Genomic DNA, 26,968 nt, shown 5'->3' with positions numbered 1-26,968 from the left:
TTAGCTTAAAGCGCTTTCAAATGATTTGGCGGAAAGCCCCCTACAAAAAAAGGGGGCTGAGGAACCATTATTTAACTTTTCGCTGGATGTTTTCCTTTTTTTTAGGCGCCTTGTTACATCTGTCAGCTGCACACCTGCCTTGGTGTAACGTTAACACGTTCTTAAATAATGGATAAAAGTCGCAAGTAAACGAAATCCCCTTTACCGAAAATGCAAACGAAACTTTTCAAGCCGCCTAATTGGTTTAAAATCTGCCGGTTGAATAACTTTACTCTTGTATTTCCTAATTTAGGGCCTAATTTGATACGCTAGCAGACTGACTTTGATGTCCTTTTAAACTTTGTTTGCCCTTGTCCAAAATTCCCGTTCAAGACTTTCGTTTAATGGTTAAGTTTTAATTGAACAAATCATAAAATTCTGCTTTTACATAGCAACTGACGAAAACGAAGCAATTAATTTGATTGAAATTGTAATTACAATTAACATAAAAGTTTCGTGTTTGACTTGTTTTGAAAATTCCAAAAAGGCTTGACAGCATTTTATCATTAAAATCATTTTACTTATTGATAATTGCAATCGCTTAAAATGCTTACAAATTTATTTCTAGCTAAGTAATTTATACAGACAGATAAAAATTCCTGTATCTGATTTATTTCGAACTTGATGAATAGAATACGGTTCAGATCCAACCGAACAACTTTTCACATCAGCGTTAGTTACTTCTACTTGTAATCTTTGCAACATGGATGCAGATGCGACCGCATCAGATTTGCTTGCAGGGAAAACTTTTGGAGCAACGAGAACAAGAGCCAAATGCGAGCCATGTCCACAATGCAGTTGAAACAAACAAAAGCCAGCAAACAGCCACCAGACATTCACGGCAATGGCCACCTAGCCTTCAGGGGCAAGAACAATGGGTAAGCTTTACCCAAAACATAAATATCGGACCACCCACCGTCTCTTTTGGACATAAACGGGGTTGGGGAATAGCCTTGAATGGTTTTTGGTCGCGTGGCCTTATTGGCTCATTAGTAAATGAACTGTAAATGAACGGCAAAGCCTGTCAAAAGATATCAAGCTGGTAGCAAACCTTATCGGGAACCCTTCTGCCCCCCAAACTTTAACGTCTAGCCCATATTTTCCCGTAATCCCACACTTATTTGTTTTCAATCAACGTAATCATTGATAATGGACGCGGCTTGAGGTTAGACAATGGGCTTATAAAGGTTTCAAATTACCGAAATGCGAAGCGTATTATTTGCCTTCATTCCTAAGAAATATGGTAGAGTACATTATATTGGTATTACATTACTTTTGTATGTATTTAATTTTAAAATAACAATGATTTTCAACATTTTCCCCCTCTTTTAAACATCCCTGTAGTGTTAAGAATTCCACCTAGCACGCGACACAAGCGAAAACATCAAATGGTGACCCCCTAGAGTTCGATAACCCTAAAAACACGGATCCTGTGCCACATGAACTCGTCGAGTTTGTTGACAAGTTGGCTTTTGACCAATTAGCCAATAAGTTGGGGCATACGTACACATTTAGAAAACAAACAGGGAATTTGCCTTGCGTGGTCGAAACCAAAATATACACATCACGTAAACGCCTTCCTGTGATTTGGCTAATATGCAGCAGGGACTTGACATAATTACCACATTAAGGCTTTGAACTCCAACATAGAAGCCATATTAATGGTAATTATAGTAGTCAAACTAAGAGGTAGAGCAATCCACTTACTGCCAATTGCCAATATCACATAGATTGAATTTTAATAGCATTTTAGAGCATCTGCTTTTGCTCATCCAACCCTTTTCGCGCTTATGAATAATTTAACTGGAGTTCCAGATCGAAATTAGAATTTAATGACAATATCCATTTCATTGACCATTGGCATTGGCTATGCGATTCTGAATTACACTTCCAAGCATCCATTCGTATTTATAAACTATTTTCGAAACACTTAATAGTACTTCAATTGCGCTCCAAATGGCAAACTTAACGGTGTCCGGTGATAGCCGATGTCACATAAAAACTGCGAGGACAGAAATGTACGGTCATGTCATAATGTCGATTGGGAAAGTATACCCCTCCATTTGGCCACCACACATACAGAGTGGTGATCCCAGCCACCAAGATCGTCGTGGAAATTTTTTTCGCAGATAAAGCGCGAGAAAAGCGAAAAAACATAAAACCCGGGACAAGTTAAGTGCAATCATGGATTGGTCTAGTCCGCCGCTGCCATGTGCCGTCATTAACGTGGCAACACGTTATTGTTTGAAGGCTGCCGGGGTTGGGGTAAAGGGGCAGGTGACTGGGGGGAAGGGCGTGGCATTAGGGGCGACGCTATAACCGCACATAATGTTGGGCCATTTCATCGAGCGACCAGGAGAACGGAAAAGCATTAGAAGTCTGGGGAAAAGCGCGCTTTATATTCGCCATTTACGTGTTGAACATGGAATTTAATTTCTTCGGTAATTAATTGCAATCGTGTTGGCATTAGGTTTAATGCTCTAATTGGGCAGATGTTTGTCCGCTCTCCCACGTGTGTGTTTCGCGCTAGTGTGTGTGTGTCCTGTGTCCTGCCCTGTGCTTGTGTGCGTTTAATGGGGTGTCCGTGGCGTGGTGTGCGTGCCTTCATATCAAATTGTTTGACTTTGGCTTCGCCATTTTATTTGTCAAGTCAGTGGACATTAAGATGAAATGCAATGCTCGCCTAATTGATTCTATGATTTGCTTAATTGTCATGGCACTCAAGCACATTACTTGGTTTGTCTCCGCTCGATTATTGGACTAAGTTTACTTAGGCAGCGCGCAGTGGGAACTCATTAACGGAAATTGTAATTTAATTTAATTAAGGTGCTCGCCAGTGGGGTTAACTTTCCGGTACAAAAAAAAGCATAAGACGTCATAAATCGTGTGTTACACGAAAATATATTCATAATAATATATAATATGTTTTACATCTACTTAATATATGCTCGTTCTCAATTTCCTATTTGATTTAGCTTTTTTATACTTTCTATTAAAATGTTGTAAATACTTTTTAATTAAATTGAACTTGTATCAAATCATTTACAATTTAAACAAATTTCTTTCTCTGTAGAAGGCTTTAGGAATTATATATACCGATTCATATTTTTTACCCTTTTTAAATGGTTATTAGATGCGAAGTCATAGCTCACCTGAAAAGACAAACAAAGAGGAACATATAAATTAGAAAATAATATTTTCAGTCTTTAAATCGGGTTATGTTTTTTAAGTATAAAAGAATATGGACTTCTCTCGGGTCATTTTGTTTGCTGCATCCCAAAGGCGAGTAAACCGAAACCAAGCGAAAAGCCTATTAAGTCCTACACCCACTCGCTCAAAAAAAGGCCAAAAAGGATGCAGAAAGGAAAACATAGAAAATGAGAATGGAAAAAGTTGTAGAAACAAATACTGGAAAAAAATAACCCGAAGAAGACCCTTATTATTTTTCATGCCTCTTTTCTTAGTACCCGTTTGTCCAAAAAAAGATACAGTAGGCGACGGTCATTTAGGTCCACAAAGTATATTTTAAGTACCAGCGATCCTTTGATTCGCAGTTCCTAGGGTTAAAAAAAATACTCTTACTCAGATATTTATCTTGACACATTGCTTACCAATAACAACTACTACTACTACTCATAAAAATCAAATATTATTATTGTTTAATTCTCAAATGATCTTGACAATAATAAGCAAAATACCAGTAACTACCAAGCAATTATTTACCCAACACAAGGGCTAGCACAGAAATTTTTAAACATAAAGGTTCGAGATCGAAACATTATGCTTTTAATATTTGGCACAGCCACGTTCTCCGCTGCTCGGAAAATCGAATTCACCTCGAAAGTAGACAACAATGTTGCTCGTGCCCCGTCATTAATGCGAAAAGAGTGTCAAAACACACAAAGACCTTTCTAAGCGGCCCACGTCGGAAACCCAAAAACCCTTGAGGATGAAAAGCGTGAAACAAAAGCAAACTGTTCCCTCTACACGTGCCAGCATCAGCGGAAACGTCAACGTTTCGACGGCAACGACGACGCACTTGTCGGAAAATTTGGCAAGACTTCCAAAATGTCTGCAATTTGTTTTCTTTTTGTTTGACACAGGTACAGTGAAACAACACCAGACGCATATTTGCTTAGCATTACAATACTTTCAACAGTATAACAGTATAGTTGAGTGTCACGACTATAAGATACCCATGGGTAATAGTTGTCAGTGGTGCATGGGTAGGAAAATCAGTAGCCAAAGCAGGATCGGCATGAAATTAGAGAAAAGTAGCTGGGAAAGGATGCTCTGTGGCGATGGCCTGCGGTCCTAGCTGCCAGCTACTTTATGCCTTCCCTGCTTCCTGTGTCATGTCGGTTGACCGCAAAATTAAATTACAAGAAAACCCCAAACGAACAACATGGCCAGAAAGAGCGAGTTGCAAGCAAAAGCGAGCAATACTCGTAATGCAGCCAACTGGGAAAAGGAAGACAAGGATTTAAAACGTTAAAGTAGGACAGTCCAAAGTCGAAACAATAACCAAACTGGAAGCCACGGGAGCGGAAGGACTCGACGATGGCGGCACAAAGTTTGAGAACATGGTAATTACGTGTGTCCATGCCAAACTGACCCCTTACACGTCATCACAGCCGACGACTCAGGGCCATTAGACCGAATTCGGTTTGGTTTTCTGATTCCCTCCCACTCCCGGCCGCTCAATTAGCAATTAGTTTTATTTCAATTCAGTTTACTTAAGTACGAGATCCCCAACCTAACCCCGTTCTACCGGTAAAATGGGGATTTGTCTAACTTTTCCAAGTACTTAAGAGCTTAAGGTAACAAAGTTTTTTTTTTGGGTCTACAGTTTTTGCTTTTCATTTGGGTTTTTTGGGTCACAGCTTTGTCAAATGGCTTGTAAGGGTTGTCGGCCAGGTAAGCATAAAATAAGTTCAAAGGTATTTCCTCTCAGGCTTACTACCTTAATTAGAAAATCAAATGGAAAAATGGGAATATTTTAGTTAATTATTGCGTGGGTGGTTCATGATCATTGGGAACTTCTTAGATCTCTTTTCCAAATGTATACATTGCAGCATATCTTTTTATTGTACCAATTATCATTTTATTGATAACCAAATAGGGATAGATATATTTACAATCTCTACCAGTAAACTTCTCTGCAACTTTAAATCTTTATAACCAGCCAAGCACTCCCTAATTGAGTGGGTCCTTGTCGAAGTCCTGAATGGCAAGTCATCGCCAGCCAACAGACAACACCCTAAGCCCGATCCCATATGTAGATGTACTATATCAGAAGACGGACAAAAGACTCAAATTGGACTTCGTCATCGCCACAGAGAATGGGAGCTGGCGAGGAATTGAGTGAGCTGGGAGTGTCGGCGCCATCATTCGAAAAAAGCTGCCACATTGTCGCCAATAATTCAACGACAACGTCGGCGGTCATAAACGAAATGATTTATTAGCCGGCAAAGTCGGGAGATATCAAGATATATACGAGTATGTATATTGAAGCCAAACCAACTCAACAAGCCGCTTAACGCGTCCCCACGCCTCTTTATCATATCACATCGCATATGTATGGTTGGATTTCTCGATTCTATCAATGCATATCGCAGCGATTTATTATAATTTTTGCAATCGCAAGAGCATAACGAATATGAAATATAATTAATGACACTGCGGCTTTTTTCTGGGTTGCTGTTTTGTTTAGTTATCTTATTACTGCTTCCCTTTTTTTGTTGTGGTTTTTTAAGGTTGCTGTCTAGTCGCTGTGACGTTTTTATCGCCACTAACAGTTTGCATATGCTTAACACATTTTTGCGTTACTTGAGTTTTTCTAGCCAACTTTTATTTGGTTTTAATGAATGGAAACCAAAATCTGGCGCCAGCATAAATTGTGTACGGATGTTTGCCTTTTTGTCCTCCGCCTTTTTATTGTTTAGGCAGTTGGCGCCACAATGTGCACAATATTGAATGGAAAACAAAAGCGATGTTTCTGATGTTCAATGGCCATTGGAGTGTGTACCTATTGCTAAACAAATATGTTTTTAACTTGTAAGGGAAATTTGCCCGAAGGTGGGGAAATACAATATTGTGATTGTAACTCTTTGACATACAATAAATATATTATTTGGTTATCAATTATTTTAGCAAACCACCGCGATATTTTTGGCTAATTCAATCGCAATATGTAAATATGTTTTCGCAAAAGCGCATGCACATTATTTGGTTTGCAATTATTTGAACAAACAAACCTTTCTAATTTTATTATAATATTTAAACTAGCTGGAAGCAACGTTTATTGTCCACCAATTCTGTTTTGTTTAAAATTTTTTGTAGGCCTCGTCTTTATTTGGGCTAATGTAATTCGCATTTCTTATCGCCAATTATCTGGTAATAAGTGAACGCTATTCACCAATTTTCCCTCGAGTTTGTGCCCCAACAAATTTGCACATTTATCGACTGCATAATTTACGAGCCGTCTAATTAACCCAGCTCGCTAACTAAAATTTGCACCCGAAAAGAATGTAAATAAGCCGCAATTATGGCTGCCGCTAATTGAAGCAAAAAGTCGCGGAGCAGACGCAGTTTGCCAGGGAATATTAAAGTCCTATGCGGAAACTGTATCGCATTGTAAAGTAGGTAAATAACCGGCTCACACACACCCATGAATATTTCTGGGCCATTATAACAATTACTTGCACTTGCCCCTTTGCTGGCGTGGCCCCAAAAAAACAAAAAAAGAGTTAAATAAAAAATAAAAGCAGCAAAATACGGACTACAAAAATTAACCAAAAATAGGAGAAAAGTTCAAAGGAGGTGAAGTGAGTGAGGGGCAAGTCAAACACTCAAATTTTGGGGCAAGGCGAAGGCGCTAAAAACCCGAACACACTTTTGTGGGTAATGGGCTTTGGCAAAGACTGCCTGTCGCCCCATTTTCTCATTTTCCACAGGCTTTTCCGTACCATGCGGCGTATGTGTAATATCGTGCGGTGCAAGTGCATGTTGACTTTGCTTCCCAGTCTGTGTGTGTGTGTTTTTGTGAGTGTGAACAAACAACATACACACATGGACACACATACAAACTGACCTACATCGACGCCTCAGCTCAGTTGAAGCCCGCATTTCCTAGCAAAAACGAATTTTCCTTACGCAATTCCTCCTTTATTTCTGCTATTTTGTTGTTGGCTGCCAGTCCTTTTTTTTGGTATTTTCCATCTCGATGGAGGTCAGGGCAAAAGAAGAACCGAAACCGAAACAACACATTGCAGGCCTCAACGAGTATTTAGTTAATGGAAATTATTAAAAATGAAAACTCTCGCCGCAATAACTCAGCGAACGGATGGAGCCTCCTGCGATGCAATTGCAATTTGTTTTCCCCCAGTTTCCCCGTTTGAATGCCGAATAAGGATTCACTGACTTGTAACAAAAAAAATATGCATTTTTTATTGCCGCATTCATGGCAAAATAAGGCATAATATTGAAAACGGTTTTCGTGTTCACGCAAATATTTGTGTTATGAATTATTCTTGTATTTCATTTTTACCAAATTCCGTTTAAATATGGATGAGGTTCTTTGCGTTGTCACCTGTTCGTTTTTTAAGGTTTGCTCTGTATTCTTTAAATGTTCTGAAATTTTTAGGCTTTGTGATACTTTTTTTAAGCAAAACGTGCTATAAATAACCAATTTAAATATCTTGTTTAATTTAAGCATATTCCAAGATCTTTTATTACTCTCATCCTTTGATAATTGTGCTCAATGTAAGTTTATCTTATTTAATATAAAAATCCTTTAAAAAATCAAATATTCATTTCCAACTAAAGTCTAGTATTATCCCATATTTTCCCATATCAGTACAATCGGTTGGCAACATTCGGCTAAATAGAATATTTCTCATGAATGACAGTTAAGATTTTTGTTGCTGCCTCTGTTTCAGCCAACTAAATTAGCCACATGGCTAAGTCATGGCCATCGTGAACACACATATTTTAGCCAAAATTACTTAGAATATTTTCGTGTCTGCCTCGCAGTGAAATGAATCCTAGCGATTGCCATCGAAGGAATGGCGGCAAGAGGACAAGGACTCGAGGTCTGAAAATTATCCACCAAAAAAGCTTTTTGAACATTTTTCGAGGCCATTGCTATTTTTTTTTTTTTTTTTTTTTTTGTTCGCTGGCGTCGTCTGTGTGGCTGTCGTAAACCAGGCGTAGGCTATTAATTTTATCACCGGCCCAGGTAACATTTTCTAGGACCAGAATCGAGCTACCGCATGCCGTTTTACAGGATTCCGGATGGGATGGGTAATTTTAATAAAATTTTCGTACTCGAAGCGTGGAACTGAAGCTTTTCATAATGTAGATTTTATGCTGATTCAATGTTTTCTTCATTTATTTCGGTTGTGCGATGTGAGTGAGTGGCACAGATTGAAGTTGGGCGTAGCGTTAAATTAAACGGCGCGAGGGGCAACCGAAATTGTTCGAGGCTTATGTGCCGCAGTCAATTTGTGTTAAATTTTATCAATCGCCGAGGGATAGCAGAACTTAAAGCATAAATCTCGTTTAGTACCGCTGTTTTCAGCTCCAAACGTCTGAGGTATCTCAAAGATACAGAGATACATGCAACCCCCAAAAGCGGCTAAAGTTATGAATATTGATAAGGTTGGGTAAGTGAACCAATCCACTGTTACATAATAAAGCGTCCTGCCAAGATTGAGTTTTGCCTCATTTGGGATTACACGCCCGCAAAAGTCGTCTCATCTTATCTTAGGCCGAAAATTGCTTTTAATATTCAGTCGTAGAAAATTAGTTTTATGTGCGAAATGTTTCAGAAAGGTCAAAGGTGAGCCAAGCATACAACCCCGCTGGGTAATAAAACGCAGCTGACGAAAAAGGTGCGTCGTATACGCAAATTACTAGATGTCGTACGGGTTAATTGAATTGCTGCGGAAAGGCTGACACGTGTGCCACTGATAGGAAGTTTAAGGAAAGTGCGAAATGTTTCCAAATGTTAAGTGTTGCTTCTTAAATTCTAAATATTTTGGTAGCTTTAATAAGTTATACCAAATTAGAGGATGTTGTTGGAAAACACAAAAGTTAGAGCTGTCTTAAGGAAGATAATTATATATCATGAGTTCGTCATGACAAATGATTCACTATGTTATCCGATGAATGTTTGGCTATGTATAGCAATATATTCACTTCCGTTTTTCTTTCTTTCAAATTACTAAAAAATGTTTCTCTGATTTCCTCTTTGAACTTGAACTGCATCAAGTCTCAATAGCTCGATAAAATGTGTAAAATCATTATAAACTATGCAAAACACTCAATTGAGTTGAGAGGCGAACGGTTGCAGCACTTGGTAATTACTTGGATCCATTCCAGATTCCCTCCGCCGCCGGAGCACTTGGAGTAGTCAGCTTGAGGAGCAGCTGCAGCTGCACTTCAACACTTCCCAGGCATGCAAATAATAAAGAACTAAGGAGCGAGAAGGCGGAGCTGGGCAGGAAAAGCCCGGAAAGGAAAAGGCGGGAAGGGAATGCAAACAAACATAAAGAACAATTACTGAAAAGCTTATCGGCAATTAAAGAAACGCGCCCCACGGAAATGCAAACTCTTCACTGTGCCCCAGGTCAGTTCCCCTGAGTGGAGTTCAGTTGAGTGGAGTGCAGTGGAGTGGAGTGGCGTTGAGTTGAGGAGCTCTAATCACTTGGTTGCCATTAATTGTTGCACAAAATGCCTCCTCCTTGGAGGCATGCAACACATGCGATAATTGTTGCAGTTTTCATGCAATTCAACTCACAGCACATCGCACTTTTCAATTGTTGGCGACAATTTGCAGTTTTATGGCATAATTTATGCAATGTTAACGGCCAGCGAGAAGCGGCAAAGCGGGAACTTGTGATGTGACATCTCTGCTGGCAATTTGAATTAAGTGTAGTTAATGTTGACTGGCCTGCGAACAATGTTTCCCATCGCCCCGAAGTTCACTGGAGCGACTGACGTACACATACGCGGATATGTATCTTCCACCCGCAACCCCTATAACTAGCCCCCATTTGGGATCCCACTAGATGCTGACAACAAGATGGGGTAATGTTGAAGTGGCATTTGCCCCTAGCAGACAGCCAAACATGATTGATGGGCGACTCTGGACGACGAGAGCGGTATTAAGATAATCGACATTTGCATAATATAATTTCCCAGTCCTAACGATCTGCGGGTTAAGTGACTTTGTGGAGCTGCCTTAGCTACACAAATTGAATAAATATTAATAAAGTCAAGAGTTAACGGATGTGTGGTCAAACTAAGTGTAGTTCACTCAATACTGGCTGATTGATTGAAATCATTGTTGAAACAAATGATTGGAGATTGGGAGATATGTTCGATATATCAGATTCAGATTCAACTAAGTTTACTCAACTAGTGTAAGCATAGAACTCAATGATGTTTCATAAACGTTTTCAATCGACCTACATCCATATTTGAGTTTTCAGCTCACTGCAATTAGCTGCACTTCATTGGAGATTGAGTTCAATATAATGCCAGTTATTAATAACATTGCAGACAATATTTTCAATGCAACCAAATCAGTATTCCCATACATGAACCTATATGCAAGACAACTCCCTTCAACTGATGCTAATTGATTTGATTTTAGATACTTCCATTTTACATACGATTTCCTTCTATTTCTGCTCCTGCGAACATGAGACGTTCTAATACTTTTGAGCCATATGTGCACACCCATTTTGGCCCCGAACGACGATGGGCGATGGATAAATAGAAATCGATATTTCCTTCCTGATTTGACACCTTCCGTTGTCATTGTGGCAGCTGATGTCCTTCTTGGCTGCACTTCCAGGTAGATGTAGCTGTAGATGTACTCCGCACACACAATTGTCGAGCGCACACACAACAAGGTATGGCCACAAAGAAGGTCCGGGAAAATCAATAGAAACAATGCCTAAGCCCCGGAAGGGTGTGTGTTTGCCAGGGTCTTGTGTGGGTCCCGCAAACAATGGCCACGTACCACAGGACTCAGGCAGATCTTATCCAAAAACCCGGGCCAAGCGAAGGGGAACGGAAAAGAACGTGTTAATAGATATTAGGCTGGTTGTTTGTTGTCCCTGTTCTGAGGACAGGAAATCGGGGCGTGACTGAAATCTCTAAATGCTGTTTTCAATTCCACCGAAATTTTCAAAGCATATTAACCTGTGGCGTCTTCTTTTCTTTTTGTGAATCAAAGTTGTTAATTTTACCATACACATCTGTATGTCGATGGCATACGTAATTTCTTGGTTATGAATTCTCTCCCAAAAGGGTCAGAACGATTGAAGTTTCGGTGGGGTCGAGAATTTCTAATGTATTTTGCTATAGATAACCAGTCGATGGTCCGGCTGTTATTTCATTTAAAAAGCGCCACTTAAATGGTGATCCTCTTGAAACCCGTTAACACCACGCCATCTTCGAGTTGTCTATTTTCGTTGCCCACCAAAAGTGCATTGACATTGCCACATTGCTAAATTCATTGACAGCCCATGCCAATTTTAATTCGTCTTTTTTGCCTCTGGTTGCCTTTTTATATATATTTTTTTGTACAATTTTTTTTTATTTTTTCTGAACCCGCATTCGTTTAGCTCTCAAGTGACGACAAACGACCGAATGCCAAATGCCAGTCGTAGTCGGAGTCAACGGAGTCAGCTTCACTCTTCGTTCCACTAAACTGCCTCAAATGCCGCGTGACGCATAGAGGCGATTTAATTCTTCTGCCCCTCATTGAAATACCCTATCAATGGGATACTAACAGGCACGGCGGACTTGGAAGTTCCCTAGACATACATATAAGAAAATAATTACTTTGACTATTCCCTATCAGTTTGCTATTTTATCCAAGGCTGCAATTTGCAATTTGTTTATCTTATCAAGGGAAAAACATTTACAATATTTATAAATCTACCGATTCACTCATGTATTAAGGCATACAAACCGCATCTCTTATCTAGAAATGAGACGACAGAATATTATAACTGTCAGCAGAATCCTTTCATAAATATTATTCCAAGTGTGATGATCTTTCTATAGGGTATCCGCATCGGTAGATCTTTTTTAAACTTTCCTTTCGCTTGGTGTTATATGTGTTTTACATATTTTGCATGTCTCCTGCGGGGCCGCAACGCCTCGTTGGCCGCCCATTTGTCCAGCTCTCCGCCTCCTCGGTTTCCCCGACCCCTGGGAGCCCATGCCAACCCATTCCATCCCACTTTCATTTCCATTTCCATCTCCATTTCCAGTTCCAGTAACCCCAGTACGCATTTTAAAAGTGCAGCAACAAACACAACGGAATCGCATTCATATTCATGTGACAATTTGCATGAGATACAATGAGGCCATAATATGAGTAGAAGTCGCCATAGAACTTTTGTTGCCCATGCTGAAAAAGCAATTTTTTCTAATTTATGTGCCCGTTTAAATAAAACGAAAGAGGCGAATCGACTTTGCTGAATGGGCAAAGTTTTTGGCACCAATACACGGAATTGTTTGTGGCAGATTAAGAGCAACTTGTTTTTGTGTCTGAACGCATCAGTTTAGATAATTGAGAGAAAATGTTAGTTGAGACTGATAAGCTGATTTTAAAAGTCGAAAATCTATGACAAAAACTGTCTTTATTCGTTATAAACAAAGTTCAACGAGAAGGCTAAAAAATTATTTAGCCATAAATGAATGTGAGTAAACAACATACCCCAGTTCCCATTGCCCCAAAACTGCATGGCCATAGAAAAAGATATACGCATAACTATAATGTATTCTTCAGTTGGGAAAATACGAGAACAGAGAATAAGCGAAACGAAACGAAACGAAAAGACAGAAGCTGCTTCCGTTTGGTCTCAATTGCATTTCTGTGTTCTCATGTGCGGTCCATGTTCGGTTTTGGGTCGGTTTGGTGCCCCTGCCTCCGATTTTGTCAACATATGTTGAACATAATCACAAACAAGCTAGGGTATTACTTTAACACAAACATCACATCGTTGAAGGAGAAGGAGAAAGAAAAACCCAACAGGCAAAGGAGTGGAAGCCGAAATTCAAGTTGCTGCATTTGGAATTGAATCTTAGTGGATTCGATGAGTTCAAACTGAGTTCCCTTTGTTTTCGTACTGCCTGTCGGCCACTTGAGCGGCTTATGCTACATGCTATATGCTAAATAGGCAAACACATTTTTGTAACAATTCTGGAAAGTCGTCCGGTGAATGTGTGGCATCTATGGGAGCTGTCTAAAGTGGTCCATTGGCCCATTCGTTATGGGGCGTTGAAAGTTGGCTGCACTTTCTGAAGTTGCGATGATGAATTGTTTGAAGCACTGGCGTGCGGCAGCTGTTGATGGCCTGTCGGTCAAGATGAAACGATGAGTGGCAAATGCGATTGAACCATAACAGATAGTCGTAGTCAGATGCGCGAGCGGGAGTTTCTCGGGATCCATTAATGGATTTGGGACTATAAATACACTTGCGCCGTGGTATCTATCTGGGGAATCGTTTGATATTTCCATATAAATAGCCCCTAGCATCGCACTATTGACATTTTGCACCGCTCCCTCGAAGTTACTCGTCCTCGGTCAGCTCGATTTCTCGAGACGATTTACGACTTCCGTGAGGCACTTTCAGTGGCCAGTAGTATGCAATCGGCATTCACGGAGTGCCTCCGATTTAAATATACAAATCCGCAGACATACACCTAAACGTCTAGAAGTCTGTGCGTGTTTGATATGCAGTTCATGTCTCGGATGTCTGCATTGATTGAAATTGCAAGAAGTATCCATGCGGTAAAAGAAATATACAGAGGAGCCTTCCTGGGTTGGACCTCTTCAAAAAAGAAAAAAGATGCGCAATTAAAGCCGTTTTCTTACAATGTTAATTCGTCTACAGAATTTCATAATCAAGTTAACGAAGCAAAACGGATTATCATCGAGTTGGCAGTCCGCGCCGCACAAGCTCCACTGTACCATCAAACATATCACAAACAACTCTCGCACACTGAGAATGTGAGTTTAGGGGAGGGCATGGGGTTAAAAGAAATGCTGACTTGAGATGGGTGTTGGTGATGGAAGCCCACTCAATTCTGTATGGGAGGTCCAAGAAGAAGCTAATCTGATTTATCAGACTGAAAATAGATTTGTGCAAAAAGAAAATCCAAAGCGGATGAGGAGAAGATATTCCAATGAAAACGAATCCTAAAGATTAAAGCGGCATAAGTTGCTTTTGCTTCGAAAAGGAAACCATTTGAAGTAAGGAAATTGAAATTTGAATACTCGATGACTAGGCGTAAATATTATCGAGAAAACAGCAAAACTATCCTTCAATTAAACCTAGTAATTAAGCCTCTTATCTAACGACCCCCTACCCACCCCACGCACACAACAACTAATTAAATTACTCCAACACTTCAGACTCAATACTGTCATTAATTTCAGCTAATTTGATATGCCCTCTCTCGAAAGCCACACCCAATTAATCACCGACAGAAACCCTTCATAAATCAACACGAAAAAACCCTATTAAGGATATATAAAGTATTTCTTGAGTTCAAGTGCTGGGAAACATCAAAAACATGTTTCGGTCAATAGCAATTCCTTACGTTACTGCTGCCATTTTTTTTCACTTTTCTTGCCGCTTCCACTTGAGCAATTAATACGTGAGCAAACTGAAAAATTTGTCAGGGATGTGGTGAAGTGGGTGCTTTTGGAGGGGTGTCGTGTGAGAGGGAAACACAGCGTCTAAGCCAAGTGCAAAACAGTGTTCAAGTGATGTATTGTTACCAAAAAAAAGTATATACCCTGTAGGACTCAATTCTTCAGAAGTATATAGGTTTTATGACAAACAGTTGTAACCTTAATATTAGTTCAAAGAATTTGAACAGTCTGTTGATATTTATTTCAGCCTATTTTATCAATGTTCCACATCCAAAATTGAAGCTTTTGAAATGATATCGAACCCATCATACCTCACCAAGTAGCGTTTAGAGGGAAAGCAACCGTCATAACAGTTGGAGTGTGCAAAGACTTCAGATTTTTCTCATCTTTGGCTTCTGTTTGCAGCGTCTGCCGATGGATTATTTTTATCACAGCTCACAAACACCCCACATAAAGAACGAAACGAAGAAGTTGTACAAAAAAGCAAAGGCGAGGGCAGAAGCACAGATAGAACCCATAAAGCGAAACATTTTGCAATTGCGAAACCCAAACACGCCCCTCGCATTGTCGCTCAACTTGATCTATATACATACAGAGGTGGTCAAAAGTATTTACACAACGAGCTTTTTTTTCAATTGTCAACTAATTGAAAAAAAAGCTCGTTGTGTAAATACTTTTGACCACCTCTGTATGTATGTATGTACATACATATATGCATGTGTAGGATAGGATAGACAATTGGAATGATTGTAATTATCACTGTCATTATGGCGGCGATGACGATGATTGAGTTCAGTGTTGTAGAGTGGAATATATGGCATTTTACGCAGCATAATGAATTGTTGGCTATTCTTATTTTCCACAGCAACTACGAGTGTAGATGTAGTTAGAAGTATATAGTATTGTCGAAAATCTGCTCATATTTCAGTCAACCAAGCGGAAATCCTTTATGCCCCACCGCTCACCCATCTTGAACCCACCAGCACCGTAGCCACCGACCCCCCTCCACCCCTTGTATAATAAATACTAACGGTTTGGCCTGGCTTTTCCAGCCAACTCACATTTTTGCAGCTCGTTAAATAGGCGACAGTCGAGAGGAAAGTTGCCCCTCTTACCCGCTTTTAGACACTCTGCATTCATTGTTAGTCCGTAGTCCGTAGTCCGTAGTCCGTAGACTTTTTAGTTGCTTGGCTTGGGTTGCATTGTGTGAAAAAGTTTTAATTGGATGCTTATTACACAAATTTGCTCGTTTTCTTTTCTGCCACACACTTTTTTATTTTGCTAGCAGAAGCTATGTATGTTTGTATTTGTTGGTTAGAAGCCAAATGGGCATAAAAATGTTAAAAGTGAGTTTTAATGCTTTATTGAAGCCAATAAAGATGTAGAAAATATCTGCACAACATTTTTCAATTATACATGACGTTTACTTTTAAGTAAATGAATATTAGTGAGTTTTTCGCATCAAAAGAGCAGATGAAACAGCTCTTAATGCTAGGATCATAACGAAAATTGCATTTATCTGAGAAATATAGTGCTGGTAAAGTTCAAACACTTTCAAATAACAAAAGCATGGCATTATCCGCATATTTTATGCCACAGAAGCTGAAACTGAATGTGCACGACCTTTCCGACATACATTCAATGCACCATTTTCTGCACGGAAATGATAATTCAACTTGGCTCACTATTCTCGCTATCGTTTGCAGTGCATAATGCTGAGCCCAAAATAATCCAATTAGCCAGGACTTAAATGCACGTGCTGCTGCAACGACGAAATGATTGCAATTAGTATTACAAAACGCTAATTGCATTTTACATAACGTTTGAATTGAATTTCTAATTGCCAATTGCTGCGGCACAATGATTTTGCACATAAATGAATAATTCTAAATGGATTTCGAAACGCCAAGAGTGGAAAAACAGACGAATGGAAAATTTGTAAATGCCCGCGGCGCACATCTGTTACCACCACTGACGCACAGAATTTGGCTAAAAATTAGTGATTCCATTCAAACAATTGAATTTGTAGTTTAAGGCATCGCATATTTCGAATTATTTCTGATTTCCGACAACACGATTGGAATGCTAGAAAATGCTAAATTACAATTGTCGTTTGAAATAATTAGGATTATGATGCAAACGTTTAGCGCTTTTATAAACTGCCTTTAGGGTAAAAAAAAACAACACACATAGAGGCTCTTTTATCTACCTGCATTGCCATTTAAGATCATAAACGGCTATCAGTTTACAGTGCTTTCAAAACATCGGAGCTCGCTATAGAAACTCCATAAAAGGTGAATAGAAGGTGGCTATCGAATGCCCTTTATAGAGATTATAAAATATATTAAATAATTTTACCTTTTTACTCACATATGTAGTATAGCATTAGCTTAGGTGAATATATTATATATTTAAGATTTAATTTTGTATCGTATTTAAATATTTATATAAACAAATATATAAATCCTCAAAATATCTATATAGCTTTAAACATATTCAATTTGAATGTTGTTGACCGTAAATAATGATTATGCATTGCTTTATTTAATGTATTCCTTAATGTTGGCTCATGGCTGCTTCATTATTTATGAAAAGTGTTCAAAAAGTACCTAAAAACCAAACCGTTTCGAAAAGCACCTTACCCAAAAGCACGTACACCAAATTTAAAGCTGCCGAGCTACCAAACCTGTTTTTTGACAGAGATGAAGAAAAAAAAAAAGGGAGAACGGCGCGCCAAGCTGGGCTATCAAAAAACTTTTATCACAAAGAAAAGCTAAACCAGTCAACGGGTTTTATTTCGGCCCTCTGTGGCTGGCTAATTTGTCCAGGGGTTCCGATGCTCCTCCAGCCACTGCATCCTTCGATATCTGAGCATCATCTGATTTGCAGGCTGACCACTTTTTTGATCTTTTGCGCACGAATTAGCTTCAAACAGGCGTGAATAATGCCCAGCTGATCTTTTGTCTCTGGTTTTTTTTTTAGGGAATCTGGGCTCTGGAAATTCATTTGGCCCAGTCCGAGGGAGAGATGCCACATTAAAGTGCCGCCTGACTTCCTAACGCCTCCCCCTCCCTGCATTTCTCCATCGACAACCGGCTTTATGACATGTGCGGTCTGAGTTATGAGCGGCTCTTGATTTTTTGCGGCATGTGCGGAGCTTGAATTTCTTTATGCCCCTGCCACAGCAGCCGCACATATATTTCAGATGGCTGATAGTTTAATTGGCCTGGACTTTATGTGCTGTGCGGTTTTTGTTTGCCCTCGTCTTGGCTGTTTTTGTGCCTCTTTTAGATTTTTTTCCAGTAGCTTCTGGTCTTTGAGTGAAGCGTAATGAAGACGTCACATGGCAGGCATATTAATGCTAATTGATTGTGCCAAAGTTCCTGAAATAGTTAAGGCGACTCTGAAACTTATCTTGATCGTGCGGCCAAAACAATTAAGGGAAATGTCTTGAGATTACAAGAAGAGAAGAACCCACACACCATGTCACACCGTTTGAAACAATAAATTGCTCAGACTATGGTATTAAATCACCTACTAAATCATTAGCACACGATCACAGAGATCACAAAGAGCTAAAAGGTAATTGAGACATTTAAGGCACAGCAGGGCCTCCATTTCACCAGAAAGATTTAAAGTCCCTCGGCGATTTATAATCTTGTGACAAATCTGATAAAGTGCCCTACCAAAAAATTCTCAATAAAAATGTAGAAATCCCACACTCAATTAAATTGATTAACACTGCCATAAAACGAAGACAATAAAATAAAGAGCGGACAAACAAATCTTTGCTAATAAAACGCGTAAGCAAAAACCGAAATGTATTCACCGAGTAAACTTTTTATGGGCCGAAAGCCGAAGCCAAAGTTTGGCACGATCTAGCTGGTAACGACAAGTGTTGTGCAGTTTTAATAGAGACATAAAAACAGTGATATAAATACAGGAATTTCATATGCTGTTCATTCCCCTGTAATTTGGTAAATAAACCAAGCCCAGAAAAAAAGGGGGACAAAACGTATACATAAATGCGGAAAAGGCGCCGTAAAAACCTAAAACAAAACATTTTCATTGTGGTTGAGGTGCGGGTATAAATTTCGGAAAACATTTCGGCCAAACAAAACAGAAAAAGTCATAAATAGTTTTCATTTCATTAGCTGCGCTTTGTGAATTGGACCAAAATCCAGGCAACCACTGCAGCAATTATGAAAACTGAATATGCAAGCGTACCGAAATAATAAACATTGCCTTTTGTTTATTCAATCAGATAAACCAAAGAGTCCAAGTGGAATGCATAAACAAAAACGTACCACCTGTAATTGAACTTTGGACCTTATTTCAAATGTGCGTAAACAATTGCAGATCGGACGTCACAGCAATCACGAAATTCTCCAGCCGCAATTTATTTAAAACTCAAACATACTCAAACAACTGGAACGCGGCATTTAATTAATGGCTTTTTATTAAGACTGAATAAATATTCAGTGATTTAAAATTTGCATAAATTGAAATAAATAAAACCAAATTAGAAAAAAATACAGCATTTCAACAAGGTAGAGCATTAAATATTCCGAGTAAGAGTCAACGATTTTGTTTATGTTCAACTGGCAGATAGTGTTTACACATTTTTGGCTACTTTAGAAATGGCACAAACACTGCGAAGATGACTGTCAAATAAAGTTTACACTTTTATTGGCAAATAAATTTAAGCTGGAATTTAAAAATATGTCAGAAACAAGGCAATGTAACTATTTAAATAGCTTTTAACCAGTCAATAATTGTTTCTTTTAGCAGTTTCTATAAGTATGCACATAGACTTAAATTACATTTTTTGCCATTAAATTAAAACCTTTTTACTTGGTTTTAAAAAACACAAAAACAATACATTTTTTTTAGATTTTATGAAGGAAAATGCTCATTGAGAACAAAACCACCAATGCAATCAATTCTGTTTTCATTTTAATACCAACTTAATTGCGATTCAGTTTATCAAACAGTATCAATTTATATTTTTAATATGCCTGTCATATTATTAAATCATTTTTCCCTCCCAAGTAATGCAACATTACTGGCTTAATGATCTGAAAGAGGACTGTAACTGCTACTCAAGTTCAGCAAAGAGGGACAATTAAAAATAGCTTGTAATTTATCAGGCCAAGTAGCAAGAGTTCAAGTATTCCCGGGAACAAAGTACTCCCATTGCGACCGAGTAATTTATATTCAACTTGGCCCATTAAGGATACAAATCTGAAAGAATCACCGAAATGGGCCGCCCTCGCATCCGAAGTAATAGAATAATCTGTCTGTTTTCTATTGGACACGCAACCTCATGAGCCCAATTTTCATGTTTTGCCTTTCACAACACTATACGTACATAAATTTAAGCATGTTTTTCGTTTATGGCGCGTACAACTAATTAAGCTATTTTTAAAGACGGCGAATTTTCCAACGCACGCATCGGCAGGGGGCGTGGCCACGCCCTGCTCGTCACTATGTCTGGCCAGATCGCGTGCGGAAAACAGGGAAAACCAGAGGGCGAGGCAGCTGCGCTCAATTAATGTCATTTTGGCTAGCTATTTCAATTTGGAAAATAGTTTAATGCTCACTGCAGACAGACTCGCCGAAAGCAAAAAGTGAAAAGCACGAAAATATATATAGAATAAACATTTTAATACATATATCTGTATCATAAACACAGCCATTTGACATTGAAAGTCACGCCCACTTGGCTTCTTTTTCGGTTCTTGGAGCATCAACGAATTTGTTTCTTGTTTAATTAAAGACCGCCAGAACCAAATTGAAACATTTTTAAACAGCCACATATATTATAGAACTCATCAAGGCATATGTACGTACATATATTGAATTTTTGTTTCGCCTGCAATTGGCGATTTATGGCCTTCTTCAAATATTTTCATCGTGGCTTATTTTAGACGTGACTGCCACGAGCTGGATTAATAGTTAAATATATCCAAAGTACGTATATGAACATCGCGATGCGGCAAAAATTGAAGGAATAGCATCTGGTGCGGGTTTATGTGTCCCCAGGGTAGAATTTTATGTGCTGTTTTGCCTCGACTTGGGTTTTATGGCCCACAAATGCACTTTACACCTCGGCCATTAAATCATTCATTAGATGCGCGGGGGGAAGCCTTATTAGTCCAACGGATTAGACAAATTTCAATCAACGACGCCGAAGATTTATGGGCGATATTATGAGTAGTGACCCAAATATACCAACCAGAAACATATAGTTGTTTGTAAACTTTATGCTACAGATTAGACTAATTTCAATACGGGGCGCGCGTGTCAAAGATTTATGAATAATAGCAGAGAATCAAAACCTCATATTGTTACATATTTTCCATTTTAAACGAATTTCATTGGGACCTATGCGTTTGCGTAAACAATTTCCGAGTTTTGAAGGCGCCAACCGAAAGGCTGTAAACAAAACATTTTGATTTGTCTAATTAAAGCTCACAAAAAGGGATAAACATCGAGGATGAGTTCTATATTATAAAAGCCGTCTATAGCCCCAACGCATATTTTTATACGAATATACAGCAAACGCCGATCTAATAAATTTATTGATGCGCCGTAACAAAACAAGTTTCGTGCGATCCAAAAATGTATGAATGGTAATTCCAATAAAAAAAACACATACGACAAATATAAATAATTAAATTCAGCATTTCGCCAATGGGTGTGCTAATTTGCATTGGCGCCAAGGGACAGAATATTATAAATTATACGCAATGGGTATTTGAAACTTACCTGATCTTGACAAAAGTATCCGAATCCGATGATGCCGGCGATGGCCAGGAAGAGGCAAAACACAATGATTGTTCGGATTTTGGAGCGCGGTTCCATTTTCTTGATTTCATAAACACCACTGGGCAGCAATAAGGCAAAATCACTATCGACTTGAACAGATACGTTCTTATGCATATCCCCGGGCATGTTCCATTCCCTGGCCTCCCTCGAAAATCGCACTAAAGGTCCAACAAGGGTCCACCCGAGTGGAGTCCAAGCGGGTATCCGTATCGGCCTAGCGCAGCGAGAACCAGACGCGAATCGGAGGCGAGGCCAACTCAATCATGCTTCAGTCGCTGCCCGATAAGAACTCTGAAAATGGGAACACCTTCGCCCATTGCACTTGGCGTGGAAATGGGTTTTCCTTGTCTCTCGGCTTTCAGTGCCTGCAAATAGGGTAAGAGTGAAAAACGGTTAGAAACCTATTAGTTTTGGGAGCACTACAAAGCAACACCGTTTTCGATTAGTTACCACTTGACCATGCCGATAAGGCGGTCTGTCAAATTGTCTAGCCCTTATCTAGCCACTTACTTAGTAGATGGAAGCTCTTCGGGGGAAAATCAAAAATAGTTCTAATTAACTTAAATCTATGCCAAACTGATAAGAAGTTCACAATTAAAACGTACATACATAGTTAATTGGACTTTTTATTTTTTTGTTAGGGTCAAAAACTGATGACCAGGCGGGAAGTTGATTTATCGTTTAATCTGACGCTATTTTAATTGCAAATCTATTAGTAAATATTCAAGACGGGCGTGAAATTTCCGTTCGTGCAATAACAAATTTATCTTTATTTGTGTGGGAAATCTTAAATTAAATTTCCACGAGCAAATGCGATCTGCAAATGTATAGCGTAAAATACATAAATCAACCAATAATGATGCAATAGTGGGATATATGCACACACAAGTGAATAGACGAGCCGAAAGCAATGCATATAGTATACCCTTCATCAATAAAAACTATAATAAATACGTTTATCATATAAAGTAAAAAACATACATCCCTACATGTACATACAATTACTCAAACAATAACATATTATACATATATTTAAATTAGCTAGTGATTTATAATTCATAAGAACATATTGTAGTTCAGTTATAAAAATAGTTATCAATATTATGGTAAATATAATGAATGAACAGCCCTTGTTGTATGGCTTTCCCAGATATCAATTAGTTTGTTATCATAAGTCGCCTTATCTGGTTTCGATATTCTTGTTTATATGTGATAAATCAGATTGGAAAATGCGTAACATATCAGGGTTTGAATCTTATTGGGAACATGTGAGTAAATTGCTTTCAGGTAGGGTATTTAAATGCCCAAACGCCCAACTAAAATGACCGGCGATCGGCAGTTGGAGTGACGCCCAAGCATAACTGGTGCTTTATATTTATGTAGGCGCTTTTTACTTTGCGATCGGTGCTTCTGTAGCGATCACAATTGTTGTAAACAAATGAAAAAGATGCCTATTGGCAAATTGGACTAAAAAAGAGAGACAAGATGAAAATGGCAGATGTGGCGAAACATGTTGCCAGGCAACAATAACAAGAAGGCAGGCATGCTGTGCACACATGGCCGTTTAATTCACTTCTCTTTACTCTAAACTATACTTAAACCATGCTAATTGCATACCCAAATGATCAGGTTTTTCGAGTCAGTGACGTCAAGGCAAGGAGTATAATTATAATAATAGAAACAAACGATTTAGCAACATTGCAGTAAAAAAAAAAACAGAAGCAAAGGGAAGCAACAAAAACAGAGAGAGGGCAAAATGAGAGAGAGGACAACCAGACAGAGCGAGATGCCAAACAACAGCTGTTCCTCTTGCCAAATGCGAAATGGTCAATTCAATCAAATTTAACCAGATTTCACTCACTTTTCACTTGCCAAACAGCGTGTTTGTGCACTTTTCACAATTGTCGCGGCGTCACACGCTTATTTATTTACATTTCTCTGCGTTTTAGGCGCTCGCACGCTCAATTAGCGCGCTTTACGCTTTGTGCCACACATTCTGTGACAGCCACAAAAAAGCCCGCAATTCGCACTTTCGTGTGTTTTCAGCTATTCCAACGATCGTTTTCCTTGCACTTGCACTGCTCAAGAGCTAATGTTTGGTTAATTGACACTTTTTAAGCGTTTTGCGTATGTTTTTTACGAATTATTTTGGCAAAACGACGCGGTACCAGCGTCAGCGTCCGTATTCTTCAAAATCGGCGAATGAACTGAACAAAACGAACTGCGCAAGTTGGGCAATAGGAACAGCTGATCGTGCTACCAGACTGATGCACGGACACTCACTGCGAGAGTCTGGCAGCACTTGCAACCATCGATATGAGCTATTGGTAACGAATATTCAAAGAAATAACTTTAAAATTCCTCTGAAAATGAATACATAAAACAATTATAATTATGATACCAGCCCTGGAACATGACATTCTTATCTTATTTAAAGTTATCTTTTGTGTATATTTTGCAATTTTAAGTTAATCATTTAAATTACCAAAAGATTATTTTATTTGTGAACATAGATATAGAATTCAATAGAAACAAGTTTTTAAGACAATCTGTATATTACTTAAATTCATTTGTATGGACACTTTTGAATTTTAATTTATTTTGCAGCCCTTGCAATCGCGGAGCGATAACTATAAGTTGACTATCGATAGCAGCAGAGCGATATCCAAAACAAACGAAAAAAGTAGAAGAGCGGTGAAAAGCAGACAACATAGTTTACATTTTTTGCAACAAGTTTTCCAACTTAAGCCAACTCCCATCGTCCAATGGAGGTGGACCAGATTCCCCTGGCCGACGTGGTCTTCGTCATCGAGGGCAGCGCCATCAACGGAGCCTATATCAACGAACTAAAGACCAACTACATCCTGCCGACTTTGGAGCACTTCACCACGGGCTCCATCGACGAGCGGGAGTACCTGATTGCGGAGCGCTTTGCTACGCTGTATGGTATCGTGGTCTACCGTACGGCGGCCAATCTGCTGGAGCCAGTTTGTTCCACCTATGGACCCTTCCTGCAGCCCCAGAAAGTGATGGAGACGATCGAAAGATTGCCATTGGTGGGAGGTGGAATGGAGTCTTGTGCCCACATGGCCGAAGGATTTGCTGCGGCCCACGGCTGTTTTGACGACATCAGCGAACGACGCCAACTGCTCGATCAGACCAGCGTCCAGAGGCACTGCATTCTCATCTGCAACAGTCCGCCGTACCAGATGCCCACAACGGAATCGTGGAAGTATCCGGGCAAATCATGTGAGCAGCTGGCGGCACTCTTCAACGAGCGCAAAATCAATCTGTCCATTATTGCGCCACGCAAGATGCCGGTGTTGTTCAAGCTTTTTATGAAGGCTGACGGAGATCAGCCCATTACGAGCAAAAACTACGCCAAGAACATAAGACACCTGGTGCTCCTAAAGGGATACAGTCTTAAGGAGCGAGCACCTAGTCCCAACAGCATGGCGGCCCAAATGGCTGCTCCCAATGCGGCACAGGCTACAGTGCAGCAGCAACAACAACAACAACAAAATCAAACTGGTCAGCAACAAGGCCAGGGCATGCCCATGGACACCACTCCAGCCCAGCAGCAGCAGCAGCAACAACAACAGCAGCAGCAACAACAAGGCAATCCTCAGCAGCAGGTCATGAACATGAACACGATGCAGCAACAGCAGCCCGGTCCAAATCCCCCAGCGGGCTTACTCAATCCACAGCAGCAACAGCAACTATTGCAGCAGCAGCAGCAGAATCAATTCGTTTCCAATCAAATGCAGAATCCGAACTTCCAACAAAACGTGGGACCCGGCCAAAACCGATGGATGTATCCCAACCAGCCGGGTCAGGCGCGTCCGCCCTTCATGCAGGGAGCAGGCAATGTGGGCGGTGTGGGCCAAGGCGGTGGCATGCAACAGAATACAAATTCTGCTCTGATATCGCGCATTAATGCGCCGCCGCCGAACCAAACTGTGACCTCGCTGCAGCAGCAGCAACAGCAGCAGGCGCAGCAGCAGCAGCAACAACAGGCCCAACAGCAGCAGCAACAAAGGATGCAGATGCTGAGCCAACAGCAGATGCTGAACCACCAGCAGTTGCAGCAGCAACAGCAACTGGCCCAGCAACAGCAGCAGCAGCAGCAAGGACAGCAACAGCAGCAGGGAAATCCCAATGCAGGAAACAATATGATGCCGGCGAGCAATACTGGCAACATGTCTAATCCGCAGCAGCAGCAACAACAAGTGGGACAGCAGTCTAATCCCCAGCAGCAAGTCAATCCGCAGCAGCAACAGCAGGGAAATTCACAGCAGGAGCAGGCCTCTTTGAGGGAAAAGATCTGGACCGGAATTCTGGAGTGGTCAGAGAAGCCGAAATCCGATCAGCAGAAGATTCCCCATACACTCCAGTGCACCGTGTGCACCAACATCAAAGATGGCGAGCCCGAGATCAAGGCTGAGAACTGGCCGCCCAAGCTGTTGATGCAGCTAATGCCCAAGCACCTAGTCGGCAATATCGGTGGGCAGTTTCTCAAGGATTCAAAAATGGTTGTTTTTCGACCCACTCCAGGAGAGGCACTTGATTCGTTGGCCAAGATGATGACCTCCGGCTACGCTGGCTGCGTTCACTTCTCCTCCATCCCCAACTCGCCAGCCTGTGACCTTAAGGTTCTCATTCTACTCTACACGCCCGATCGCAACGCTTTTCTGGGCTTCATTCCCAACAATCAGGCAATGTTTGTGGAGCGTCTGCGCAAAGTCATACAGCAAAAGCAGCACGGCAACATGCAACAGCAGCAGCAACAGCAGCAAATGATGCAGCAGCAGGGCAAGTCGCCCATGGAGCTGCAGCAGCAACAGCAACAACAGCAGCAACAGATGCAACAAGATAACTCGCAGCAGCAACACTACAACCAGTTCCAACTCAATATGCAGATGGGTGGTGGAGGTCCTGGCGGCGGACCCGGTCCCGGGCCCGGCGGCATGCCCATGCAACAGAATCAAATGCAGATGAACATGATGCAGCAACAGCGAATGCCGCTGGGCGTAGGTGTTGGCGTGGGCGTTGGTCCCGGTGGCGTGCCCAATCCAAACCTCCAGCAGCAGCTGCAACAAGTGGCGCCAAACGTCGCCGCCATGCAGCAGCAGCAGGCGCAACAGCAACAGCAGCGCATGGTGCGTCCCATGATGAGCAACAACAACCCGGGGCTGCGCCAGCTCTTGCAGCATCAGACCACGCCAGGCAATCAGTTCCGGCCGCAAATGGGCGGCCAGAATCCCAATCAAATGGGAGCAGGCGGTCCAATGGTCGGCAACCGCAACTTTGACGACGGGAACTATGAGTTCATGTAGGCTACTTAAGAGTATCGTATCGAAAACCAGGATTAAGACAGTAAAATATTTTATAAAATCCATCTGGGAGTCTATT

The 26,968-nt window shown here is 40.4% G+C and overlaps 2 protein-coding genes across 2 annotated transcripts in view; one reads left to right on the top strand and one right to left on the bottom strand.

Annotated features, from left to right (window-relative positions):
* The window catches only part of LOC117142610 (heparan-sulfate 6-O-sulfotransferase 2), a 78,595-nt gene extending 54,823 nt beyond the window's left edge, over positions 1 to 23,772 (bottom strand). The window contains exons 1-2 of the mRNA XM_033306692.1: positions 23,418 to 23,772; positions 21,497 to 21,921 (exon numbers count right to left, since the gene is read on the bottom strand). Coding sequence (XP_033162583.1) covers positions 21,497 to 21,682 — 186 coding nt within the window. The 5' untranslated portion in view covers positions 21,683 to 21,921; positions 23,418 to 23,772. The remainder of the gene's footprint in view (positions 1 to 21,496; positions 21,922 to 23,417) is intronic.
* A 443-nt stretch (positions 23,773 to 24,215) lies between these two features.
* On the top strand, positions 24,216 to 26,954 carry LOC117142407 (mediator of RNA polymerase II transcription subunit 25). Its single transcript, XM_033306356.1, has one exon. The coding sequence runs from the start codon at positions 24,322 to 24,324 to the stop codon at positions 26,890 to 26,892; it is 2,571 nt and encodes an 856-aa protein (XP_033162247.1). The 5' UTR covers positions 24,216 to 24,321; the 3' UTR covers positions 26,893 to 26,954.
* The last annotated feature ends 14 nt before the right edge of the window (positions 26,955 to 26,968 follow it).

This window comes from Drosophila mauritiana, chromosome 3R, assembly GCF_004382145.1.
Source record: "Drosophila mauritiana strain mau12 chromosome 3R, ASM438214v1, whole genome shotgun sequence".
Lineage (NCBI taxonomy): Eukaryota > Metazoa > Arthropoda > Insecta > Diptera > Drosophilidae > Drosophila > Drosophila mauritiana.
The sequence above is the reverse complement of the archived record's forward strand: the minus strand, read 5'-3'. Positions and strand labels throughout refer to the sequence as shown.